At 35.1% G+C, this 12,505-nt stretch overlaps 1 protein-coding gene across 2 annotated transcripts in view; it reads right to left on the reverse strand.

Annotated features, from left to right (window-relative positions):
* LOC136030116 (uncharacterized) overlaps positions 1 to 12,505 on the reverse strand; it is a 92,462-nt gene that overhangs the window by 3,937 nt on the left and 76,020 nt on the right. For both annotated transcript variants that reach the window (XM_065708794.1, XM_065708795.1), the window contains one exon: positions 4 to 2,537. In XM_065708794.1, the coding sequence (XP_065564866.1) occupies positions 1,798 to 2,537 (740 nt within the window). In that variant the 3' untranslated portion in view covers positions 4 to 1,797. The remainder of the gene's footprint in view (positions 1 to 3; positions 2,538 to 12,505) is intronic.

Genomic DNA, 12,505 nt, shown 5'->3' on the forward strand with positions numbered 1-12,505 from the left:
TACAACCTTCAACTATTTATTAAGACTTCTTTCCTAGAAAGTTTTAACTACGAGCATCGGTTCACGAGTAATCAGCTCAACGAAAAGTTCATTTGATGATTTTCTAGACTGATCTGGACAGATTTGTTTGGTATTCGTTTATTGATTCCATATCAAACTTGACATTTTCTGGGAAATTTTAGTAAAGGAAAGGTTAAAAACGTCCATCCAGTTTCTGAAAATAATTAAAAATACATGCAAAAACAACTTGCAAACAACCTATAAATACAATGTAAAGCAGGGTTGTATAGACTTTTAAATCGACGAGAAGCGAAAAAAGAGAAATTTTGACAAACGCTTCAAAAAACAAATTTATGCGGTATGCTTGCTCATTGTTTTGAACAGCCAGGATTGATATATCTCTTAAATCAGTTCCATATATTTAGTAAAGGCTATAGCAGACACTGATGCCAACAACGTTATTGGACCCTATTATATAAAATGATAAGTCGTTTTCACGTGTTTAGGGTTGTGTTTTCAAAGTAAAGATTTGGCATATGACGATAACAGAGAAATACAAAAAAATCTGAAGCAAAAATATTTCTATTAAGAGCTAAAACTTTCTCGAAGAGCACTTTGTGCGGATTTTCTCTTCCACGTAAGTATCATTTTAGTTAGAAGTTTAAAGAGGTGTGGAGGTTTAAGGTCTCAAAATAATAAAAATAGAAGAATTTTTTGAAAGTAATATGAAAATGTGGGGGGAAATGTAAAAATAACAAGATATTTTCCTTAGGTTAAATACTGGATAGTAAGCCTCCCTTAGCTCCGTATTTCACTGATATTTTTCACTATGTGGTGTATGTTTATATTTTTTGTAATCTTTTAATTCGTTGGTGTTCCTTGATTTGAGCATCTTTCATCAGAATTTAATCAAAATTCGAAAGAAATAACAAGAAATTGAATTAGAACACCTTTGAACACATGGGCATAAAATATACACAGGCAGATCCACGATAATCCACAATAACTCACTGCAAAACAATCTGCCAGGAGGGGGGGAACTTTTCAGGGAGGTGGGGATCGATATTTGTAAAAAAAAATAGCAGGTGGATCATATGAAAAACGAAATGTACTACAGACGAAACCACAACAACCGTAAAATTTACATTATATTTGTTGAGGGAGGGGGGTATGGAGGGAGTTTATGGGAGGGGTTATGGACAGAAGGTTTCCACCCTGCGTAATTGTACGACTGTGGATTTATTAAGGTGAAAATAGGAGTAAACCATGTTTCAATTTTGAATTGCTCAACGAAAAGAACCGACTAGACCTTGAAACTGCGCTGACAAGTTGACAGTTTGTCATCATGCCACCACTGTGTCAGGGTCTATTTATATCTGTACTAGGGTGCATAGTATTTCTGGTAATGTTGCGAATGATTTTACTACATTTTAGCAAAATCAAACATTCATAATTGTAAAAGTGCTAAACCCTGCTGTACGGTTCATGATATAAGAACGATCATAAGGAATAACAAAAAATTAGTCAAATGAAAATAAAAACTAAAAAGCAAACACGCAATAAAGGAGACTCTGTAATATTTTCAACCTGTTTAAACTATACAAAATCAAGCCGTAACTCATAAAAAAGTCATATACAAATTCAGATATCACTAAGAATTTGAAATTCATGAGCTATAATAAAAGTTAGCCTGTGCTAGGCCCCAACCAAACGTTTATCACAGTTTCTAAAATAAAATTTCCATCCATTTAGGTAACAACTTAACAATGTTCACAAGCACCGAAATATACCCGTTATCTAAATTTTATGATCATCAAAGTCTTCCAAATTGGGCAGCGGGAGTGACTCAAGGTCGGGCTGCTCTGTGATAGTATAAAAATTTCCATTATAAAGAACACCGAGATCTCTAAGAAAACCTCCACGAATGGTAGCACTAATAGTCCACCGAAAACATCCTGCACCCTCGGGCTCCCTTTCCAATTTTCTTACATCTATTATTTTGGCTCTCAAACGATTTAATATTATACCTATATCAAGCACTGATAAGTATTTTTGTTGATCTAAAGAAAGCTGATCAATTAGTGTTAAAACCTTGTCAGATGTTGCTACTTCGTTGTCTTCCAATGGATAGCTCTCCCCTTCTGGATCATCCGAGTCTGAACTCTCTTTCCTCATCTCAGGATTAGTGTCTTTTGAACCTCCCCATGATTGCTCTATCTTTCGTTTTTCATCAAAGCGAACCTTTGATGACCCATGTCTTTGATCACGCTTAATGCTGCTTGTTCCTGTTAATTGAGTCTCTTGGTGAAGGGCACAACAATGAAATTCACAATCTTTTGAGCAAGTAGGCATGGGAGTTTCAGACTTGGATTTGGAACGAGATGCTGAGTTTTGAACGTTGTTTATGGTTGTTTCGAGACGCCCATCTCGACTGATTGTAGTAAAGGCATGCCCAACTGTCTCCCCTTCTATTACTGGAAGCCCTTCTGATGCATCCTTGCTTCCGGAAGACTTTGATACGTCGCAGAATGTCACCCCTGAAAGTAGTAATGCTGTTGATTCTAGTACGGGAAGAACAATAATATCTTTTTTTATACAATAAATAGAAGCTTCTGAGAATATGAGTCGAGAGAAGTGTTGATTTTCAGCGTTACAGATTTATTTATTGCATTTTTTGCTTTGTTTTTAAAGATTGAAAAATTCGTCAGAGTGATTTCCAATGATTTCTGTAAGGATAAATTTCTGATTAAAAAAAAAGTTGACAAATGATTAGATCTGAAGCTAAAACAAATCTAATGAAATAAAATGCTTTAAATCTTTTTGTGCAATTCACAGCTACACGCTTGTCGCAAAATCCATCGTTTCACGGGAACATAAACAATAAGCGCAATCATATCAACAGAATCTATTGCTTAATGGTAAATTAAATAAAAAAAAAGGTTTTCTCAGTTGAAATTAAGGAGCAACATTAATACTTAAAAGAGCAGAAATTATTACGTATATGACGGGTTTTACCCCCTTCCTCAATACCTCGTTCATTACGTTAAAGTGCTTAGTACTTTTAAGAAAGCTTCTTATTGTTTTAATTAAATAACCCTTGTGTTTCAGGAGTCCTTCTTAAAGAATTGGGACCAAATTCAAACTTTAGCGTAAAGAGTAGGGTGTTGAGGAAGGAACAAACCTCTTCAAATACGTAATAATCTCTGTTCGTTTTAAGTTTTAATGTTGCTCCTTACTTTCAATTGAATTTTTTTTATTTAATTTCTGATCGTTTTAAATAATGCCAGGAAATCTAGTACCACCTCCACGGAGAAATCTCCCTCCCTACAAAAAAAAATCTCTTGAAAATTAAATCCCAGTGAAAAAATATTCCTGGGAATTACCCTTAACAACTCCACGCCTAAAATTAAGATGGAAAAGAGAAAACAGGAAAAATAAAAAGAAATTTGTATAGAACTTCTGGCAAATTCCCCTAGTATAAAATTTCCCCCAACATGTTCACCCCCTGGAAGCTTCCCTCCCCATGGAAAATTCCCCAATGGAAAAAACCCCAGCAGAAAATTCCTCCCCTGCATCCTGAAAAAGTATGCCTACTTCCCAATAACAAGCACTATAGCCTACATACACAATGGGCAAATTTTGTAATTAAGACCTTTCCCCTGGGGCTGTGGGGGGTCATGTTTTATCAAAAGGCATAGTTATTGGCTCTTACTACTATGATAAAAAAATGGCTCAATATCAAAATTTTGATCGGACAATTATGAGGGAATGGGGCGAGGGAGGGGGCTTAGTTACCCTCCAATATTTTTTGTCACTTAAAATGGGCACTAAAACTTTTGATTTTAGTTCGAATGAGCCCTCTCTCAATGGTGAAGGACCACTGGGTCGATACAATCAACCCTGAAAAAAAAGAAAAAACCAATAAACACACATTTGTGATCTTTCTTCTGGCAAAAAATAGAGAATTCCACATTTTTGCAGATAGGAGATTGAAAACTCTGAAATGAGTTCCTCTAATGTGCTACATTTTATGGTTTGATTTTCATTAAAATTCTTTGACTTTTGGGGGGTGTTCCTCCCTTCTTGAGAATCAGGCATATTTTCTCAGGATCGTATCATTTTATATGTAATACTAAACTTTATCAAATTTATATGTTTGGAATCAAACAGTTTGTGGTAACGAACTGCAGCAAGAAGCGACCCGGCTCAATAGTAACCAAAACTATAAAAAATGGAATTTTGATACCAATAGTTAAATCAAAAGAATCGCATTTTAATGCTGATCTTAAATATATAATTTTCATCAAATTATCTTACCTGTTAGTCTTAACCACCAAAAGTTACGAGCCTGAGAAAATGTGCCTCATTTTAGAAAATAGGGGAGAGCACCCCCTAAAAATAACATAATCTTAACGCAAATCACACCATCAGATTCAGCGTGTCAGAGAACCCTTATGAAGAAGTTTCAAGACCCTGTATACAAAAATGCGGAATTTCGCATTTTTTGCCAGATCACGGATATGTGTTATTTTTTTTTTGTTTCCCCAGGGGGTGATTGTATCGACTCAGCGGTCATAGAATGTCACGTGAGGGCTCATTCTAACAGAATTAAAAGTTCTAGTGCCCTCCTTAAGCTACCAAAAAAACAGGAGGGCACCTAGGCCCACTCCCATGCTCATTTTTCCCCAAAGTCACTGGATCAAAATTCTGAGATAGCCATTTTACTCATCATAGTCGAAAAACCTAATAACTATGTGTTTGGGGACGACTTACTCCCCCACAGTCCCCGTGGGAGGGGCTGCAAATTACCAACTTTGACCAGTGTTTACATATAATGATGGTTATTGGGAAGTGTAACAGACGTTTCCATGGGAATGTTTTGGTTGGGGGGGGGAGGTAATGAGGGGTTATGTGGGAGGATCTTTCCATGGAAAAATTTGTCATGGGGGAAGCGAATTTCAATGAAAGGGGCGCAAGATTTTCTAGCATTATTAAAAAAAAAAACAATGAAAAAATGAATATGAAAAGTTTTTTCAACTGAAAGTAAGGAGCAGCATTAAAACTTAAAACGGACACAAATTATTACACACATGAGGGGTTTGCCTTCTTGTAATAAATCTATCTTTGCGCTAAAGTACTTTTAGCAATTATAACTATTTATTCAACGGTCTTTGTGATTCAGGGGTCATTCTTAAAGAATTTGGACAAAATTTAAGCGTCAGTGGAAAGAACTACGCATTAACGAGGGGGTGGACCCCCTTATATATGTAATAAAAATTTAGAATATAGAAATTCGTTACGTAAGTTAATTCGTAAGTTACTTACGTTTATTACTAATGAAAACGTACATAAAAAATTAAAAGTTAGAGTTGACTTTTTAAGTAATCAAAAGTTGGAAGACAACTAGGCCTTCTCCCCCGCTCCTTTTGTCTCAAAATCTTGCGATTAAAACTATGAGAAAGCCATTTAGCCAAAAAAAAAAAAAAAAATGTAAATTTCGTTTTAATTATTTATGTGCGGAGAGCCAAAATCAAAACATGCATTAATTCAAAAACGTTCAGAAATTAAATTAAAAAAACGTTTTTTGAACTGAAAGTAAGGAGCGACATTAAAACTTAAAATATTCCTATATTACTCCGTATATGTAAGGGGCTTTTCCTCCTCAATGCGCCGCTCTTTACGCTAAAGTAATTTACTGTTTTAAAAAGTAGAGCTATGAGAAAGAGTCAAACTTTAGCGTAAAGAGCGGGGCGTTCATTGTAGGAATACTTGACATTATTTCTAAATGAGGATAACCCTAATTGTGCTAGTATTTCTTGTGGGACCTCCCAGGAAACGCAAGTGACTCTAGGTCAACTTCAGACTGTAAGTTTAGTACAGAACCTAAAGCTTCAGCTCATTGTGGGGAATGGCGAAACGTCCTGCGGGTGATCCAGTCCGATAAACAGGACGGCTACAAAAAACAGGGCAAAAGAAGTCTGGGAAGCTTCTGGCTGAATAACTCTTTATGACACACCAATGGATAAACATGCTCTGGAGCCTTAGGATGGCTTCTCTTACTCGGGCGCTAAGGAGGATTGTCATTGACAACGCTAGCCATCCCATCGTCCATTGGTGCCAGGCAGGATCTTCCTCTGGCCAAAAACAAAAATTAAGTACGCTTATTTGCTGATATTTTTAAAAGTCTTCAACAATCTGAATCACTTGATCATCCTTGGTGAAACTAGAAAACCCGGTCCAAGGAAGTTCATTGTAAGAATGCTTGGTAGCTTTCTCTCTGATCTGGGCATTTAATCCTTCTTCTAAATGGGGATAACTCTAACTGTACAACTATTTCTTATGGCTTCTGCCAGAGAACTAAATTAGGCCATAAATTAAATAACCCAGCTATTTTATGTTTGAGACATGTTAGCACCCTTACTACAGAGCTCAGCATTGCCTCATTTCTTAAGACATTGAAACAAGACCTGGATAAAGTGAATGTGCTTTGAAGAGTGAAAAAAGTTCAGTCGTTTTAACTTCCATTGCCAAAACTGATACAACGGATTGTTCCAAATTTTAACTGAATAGTATTGTTAATGTTGCTCGTTTCTGTAGCTCTTTGCATTTTTAATTCATCTTTTCCGTAATTGATATGCTCATGTTTAGCTCTATCGTAGTGAAAGATGTATTTAGTGATAGAGGGATATTTTGAAACATTTAGTTTAAATGCTTTTTGAATATTAAATTCATTAAGGTTTTTCCTCGTTTACACTGGTAGATTATTCTTACATATACTACCTTGTTCATATGACTCCTTTGGAAGTTGAGTAAATGGTAACTGTAAACACCAACATTTTTGGCTGCATTATTGCAAAAAAAAGTTTCATTCAAAAAATCGAGGCAGTTTTAGTAAGAGTAGAAGACAGTCTACTACTTCTATAATAGTTCTAAATTCACATCAATATCAGCTCAAGCCGAAAAGGATCAAATATGATAAAGACTGGTCTGCATCAGTGTTTCCACTAGAGCCTTTTAACAATACGTAAATAGTCCGAAGTTTGTGTTAATCGTAAAAAAATCCATAGATGGTGTTTTGGAATCAATTGAACTTTCCGTAAACCACTAGGTGCCACAAAAATATCGCAGTAAAAGTACAAAACCATAGAGATCCAGCACTTTTTTCTTTCTTAATCATTCCCAGTTACAAGATTGGGGTTTTAGCCAGATTTGAAACTTTTCTCATTTTTGATGACTAGTAAGATTCTCTAAACTTTATTTTTTTTATAAGGTTTTGTCCGAAACCCTTAAAAAAAAGAACCAATACCAAATAGCGTACCATAGACGAAAAAAGTCGTACATAAGAATGTATCAAAGTTTTGTTGGACAACCCGTTGACATCAAACCAAAAATTTGTAGCAGGATTCTCTGGTGACTTAGAATAAATGTAATAAGGAAAGGTTGAACACGACGTTTTCCATGGCATTCCACATTCCTCTTAGGTATTCGTATTTTCCGTAACTGCTCTTTTTTGTCCGTAGATTAAATAAAAAAAAACTAATTTTTTTAGGTGAAAGTAAGGAGCGACATTAAAACTTAAAACAAACAGAAATTACTCCGTATATGAAATGGGTTGTCCCCTCCGCAATCCCTCGCTCTTTACGCTAAAGTTTGACTCTTTGCCACAATTCTACTTTTTAAAGCAATTGAAAGCTTTAGCGTAAAGAGCGAGGGACTGCGGAGGGGACAACCCATTTCATATACGGAGTAATTTCTGTTCGTTTTAAGTTTTAATGTCGCTCCTTACTTTCAGCTAAAAAAATTAGTTTTTTTTTATTCAATTTCTGAACGTTTTTGAATTAATACATGTTTGGTTTTGACTCTCCGCACATAAATTATTAAAATGAAATTTGTATATTAATTCTTTTTTTGGCTAAATGGCTTTCTCTTAGTTTTGATCAGACGATTTTGAGAAATAAGGGGTGGAGAAGGAGGCCTAGTTGCCCTCAAATTTTTCGGTTACTCAAAAAGGCAACTAGAACTTTTAATTTTTAACGAACGTTTTTATTAGTAAAAAATATACGTAACTTAAGAATTAACTTACGTAACAAACTTTCATAATCTTATATTTTTATTATGTATACGAGGGGGTTTGTACCCTCGTTAATACCTCACTCTTTACACTAAATCTTAAGTTGTGTCCCAATTCTTTAAGAATGACCCCTGAATCAGAAAGGCCGTAGAATAAATAGTTGAAATTACTAAAAATACTTTAGCATAAAGAGCGAGGTATACATCTCCTCCTAAATACCTCGCTCTTTATGCTAAAGTATTTTTAGAACCCCTCATATGCGTAATAATCTCTGTTCGTTTTAAGTTTCAATGCTACTCCTTCCTTTCATTTGAAAAAACGTTTTCATGTTAATTTTTCATTGTTTTCTTATAGTAATGCTAGAAAATCCTGCGCCCTTTTCATTGAATTTTTCTTCCCCCATGACAGATTCCTCCAAGGAAAGATCCTCCAACCTAGCCCCCTCCCCTCAGCCCCACCCCCAAACAAAATAAAATCCCTCTGAAAACGTCTGTACACTTCCCAATAACCATTACTATATGTAAACACTGGTCAAAGTTTGTAACTTGCAGCCCCTCCCCCAGGGATTGTGGGGGAGTAAGTTATCCCCAAAGACATAGTTATTATGGTTTTTGACTATGTTGAACAAAATGGCCATCTCAAAATTTTGATCCGTTGACTTTGGGAAAGAAATGAGCGTGGGAGGGGGCCTAGATGCCCTCCAATTTTTTGGTCACTTAAAAAGGGCACTAGAACTTTTCATTTCCGTTAGAATGAGCCCTCTTCCGAAATTCTAGGACCCCTTGGTCGATATTATGACCCCTGGGAAAAAAAACAAAAAAAAAACAAACAAATAAACACGCACTCTCGATTTGTCTTCTGGCAAAAAATACAAAATTCCACATTTTTGTAGATAGGAGCTTGAAACTTCTACAGTAGGGTTCTCTGATACGCTGAATCTGATTGTGTAATTTTTGTTAAGATTCTACAGCTTTTAGGGGGTGTTTCCCCCTATTTTCTTAAATAAGGCAAATTTTCTCAAGCTCGTAACTTTTGATAGGTAAGACTAAACTTGATGAAACTTATATATTTAAAATCAGCATCAAAATGCGATTCTTTTGATGTAGCTATTGATATCAAAATTCAATTTTTTTTTAGTTTTGGTTACTATTGAGCCGGGTCGCTCCTTACTACAGTTCGTTAGCACGAACTGTTTGACAGACACCAAATTTTTTAGATCTACGGACAAATCCGTGGAAGTAAAAATAATGGTCTGCATAACCTGAAAAGAACGCCCTGGGTTGTATTCAAGTGCATATTATGGTCGCTATACTGTACAAGCGGATATATTACTTTATTTTTCCATAAGAATGTGAAATAAAGTTTTTACGAGGAAGATTATTTTCAGTTTAAGATCTCAATTAATTATTTCAAACCATAGGCACATTACCTGCCGGTTGTCTAATGCTGAGAAAGGAATGAAGTGATATTTTATTTTCTTATTGATTACAAACTTCACACTTTGATGCATATATAAAGAACATGAAAAGAAAAGTAAAACAAAATCTATATTTACCTTGCGTATAAAGATACATGTTTATTCTTGACCTTCGTAGAAGACAAATGGCTAAACCTGTAGTCACAACCAGTATATGTATGGAAAGTCATGCTTTTATTACATGTCTGAATTCAACTTTACCGTTTATTTAAATTTTGGACGGATACCAAAGTTTGTAATACCCGCCATAAATGCGAACGCGCTTTACAATGCACAATCGCAATGGTCCGAAGTAGCCATACTGGGAGATTGCGCAAATGGGACGTGTGAATCCCTCCGTTTGCCACCCTCATACAATTGCTTCTTGGAATAGCTGAATTTCACGAAAGATTTGAATGTATTTCGCTACTTCCTGAATTGGATAGAAATAACTCTGTTTTATATATCTTCCTTTTATCTTGATTTAGTTTTCATCTCTAATCTTTGTCTATATTTGCTTGTTTTGTTGAACTACTTTTAAGTCTGCTTTGTAGCTTTTCCTCTTAATGTTGCTTTTCCGTCTTCATTAATTTAAGAAAACGTTTTAAAAAAAAAGGATTCAAAAGTAAGTTAAGTGCTATATTTAATCCTAAGACGAGCAGATATAAAGACGTATCTTCAATCTTAAATGAACAGAAACTGCTATGAAAGAATAAATAAAACATTTATCAAACATAGATTAAAATGCAAAATTATATCCTACATATAAATACCAGACTCTACTTGGATGAAAAAATGAAACTTAAAACAAGGATAAATTATTAATAATCAAGTCAATCTTAAAAGGAAAAGAGACTACCACCATAACAGTGGGGCTACAGCCCTAAGACACCTCTGAAGGCTAGAGTCAGTAGAGTAGGGAATCCAGCTCCAATGCTAACACTGGTTGTTTGGGCATTAAAGCTTCCATATACTACAGACAGCACAAATTATTTGACTACTGAAGCTTACCTATACTAGAGTATACAAGTGTGGCTTGTCCTAGTTCTTTGTCAGATAGACAAAAATTAAAAAGCAGGAATTTTGGAAAGTTGCTCATTGACATAATTTTTTTGTATATAAGGCTCATCTCTCTGAAGGGGAAAAATACACTAGTTGCAGAACTATTGGAAGTAATAATGAATAACATTGTAAGAAAGAGATAACAAAATATCCTTGGATCCCATCATATGAAAATTCCATGTTCAAGTGAATCAAACACTGAATTTTGACACTCTGTTAATTAAAGATATCATGTATGATAATTTTAAAAGCTCTTTTGCCCTTTTTTTTATATATGACTTGTTATAATCCTACCTATCTTACCAATACAGAAATTGAAAGCTACTTTAAGTTTGACTCTACTTAATGCTGTAGACATAATCCAGGAATTGCCCTTTTTCAAAATATTTCTTAGGCTGGCTTACTAATTTAAACCCGTTTTTACAGTTAACGATCTTATCTAGTTTACTAGTTCTGCAACTAGTGTCTTTTTCCCCTTCAGAGAGATGAGCCTTATATACAAAAAAATAATTTCAATGAGCCACTTTCCGAAATTCCTGCTTTTCAAATTCTGTCTATCTGACAAAGAACTAGGACAAGTCACAGTTGTATACTCTGTAGCATAGGTAAACTTGAGTAGTCAAATAAGGTGTGTTCTCTGTAGTATATGGAAGCTGTAATGTCCAAATAACCAGTGTTAGCATTGGAGCTGGATTCCCTACACTACTGATTACTACTGTGCTGACTACTACTGAGCGCGAAAACACATTCAAATCTTTCGTGAAATTCAGCTACTCCAAGAAACAGTTGCATGAGGGTGGCAAACGGAGGGGTTCACACGTCCCATTTGCGCAATCTCCCAGTATGGCTACTTTGGACAATTGCGATTGTGCATTGTGAAGCGCGTGCACATTTATGACAGGTATTAGAAACTGTGGTATCCGTCTGAAATTTAAATCAACAGTAAAGTTGAATTCAGACATGTAATGAAAGCATGACTTTCCATACATATACTGGCCGTGACTACAGGTTTAGCCATTTGTCCGCTACGAAGGTCAAAAATAAACATATATATTTATACGCAAGGTAAATATAGATTTTGTTTTTACTTTTGTCTTCATGTTCTTTATATATGTCAATGGGTGTCAGGTTTCAGATTAATTGAAAGTACTGTAAGCAAAACATATACTAGTTTTAATTATAGGTTAAGCCATTCCTATATTATTAATGAATAAACAGGTATAACGTACATATAATATAAATAAATATACTTTTCTTACTTCTTTCTTCAAGTTGTTTTTATTTTGAAAGGGTTTCTGATGGAATGAAAGCGTGGTATTATAGGTTAGGTATTTGTGTGCTATTAAGTTTATAAAGAGCAATCATATGAATATTTAAGCAGAAAAATGGGATATCTAAAAGGAATTGCTGTATTGAATCTGCTAAAGGTGGTACTTATACGTGTCGAGATAGCTTCACTCAAAATATCTGCAGGTAATTGAATACTAGGGTAAACAATCACAAAGGCGGATCTAGAGCAATATTTTGAGGAGGGGCAATGTGACAAGGGTGCCAATAATCGACAAAGTAAACGAATTCATTTAAAAAAAAAGAAAAAAGAGAAAAACAAATGAGGGTGCCAAAAAATATTCGTGCCTAAGTGAATTAAGGCTTCAGAGTGTATCAGGGGTCTAGGGTTTAAATTTGATCTGAATTCAAAACATTTTGCCCAGTTTGCCCTAAACAAGAGTAAAAAAAATGTTTTGCCAATTTTGTGAACTTGCTGCTGTTTCCTTGGCTGATTTCTCGTCAAAAACTGGTTCATCATGCCAGTCAATTGAGTTAATTGACTGGCATTACAAATGCCAGATTGCTGATTTGACTAGCAGTCAGATGCAAGTTGAGTCAATTCCCAAAAATATAATTTTCACAAACAG

This window comes from Artemia franciscana, chromosome 8, assembly GCF_032884065.1.
Source record: "Artemia franciscana chromosome 8, ASM3288406v1, whole genome shotgun sequence".
Lineage (NCBI taxonomy): Eukaryota > Metazoa > Arthropoda > Branchiopoda > Anostraca > Artemiidae > Artemia > Artemia franciscana.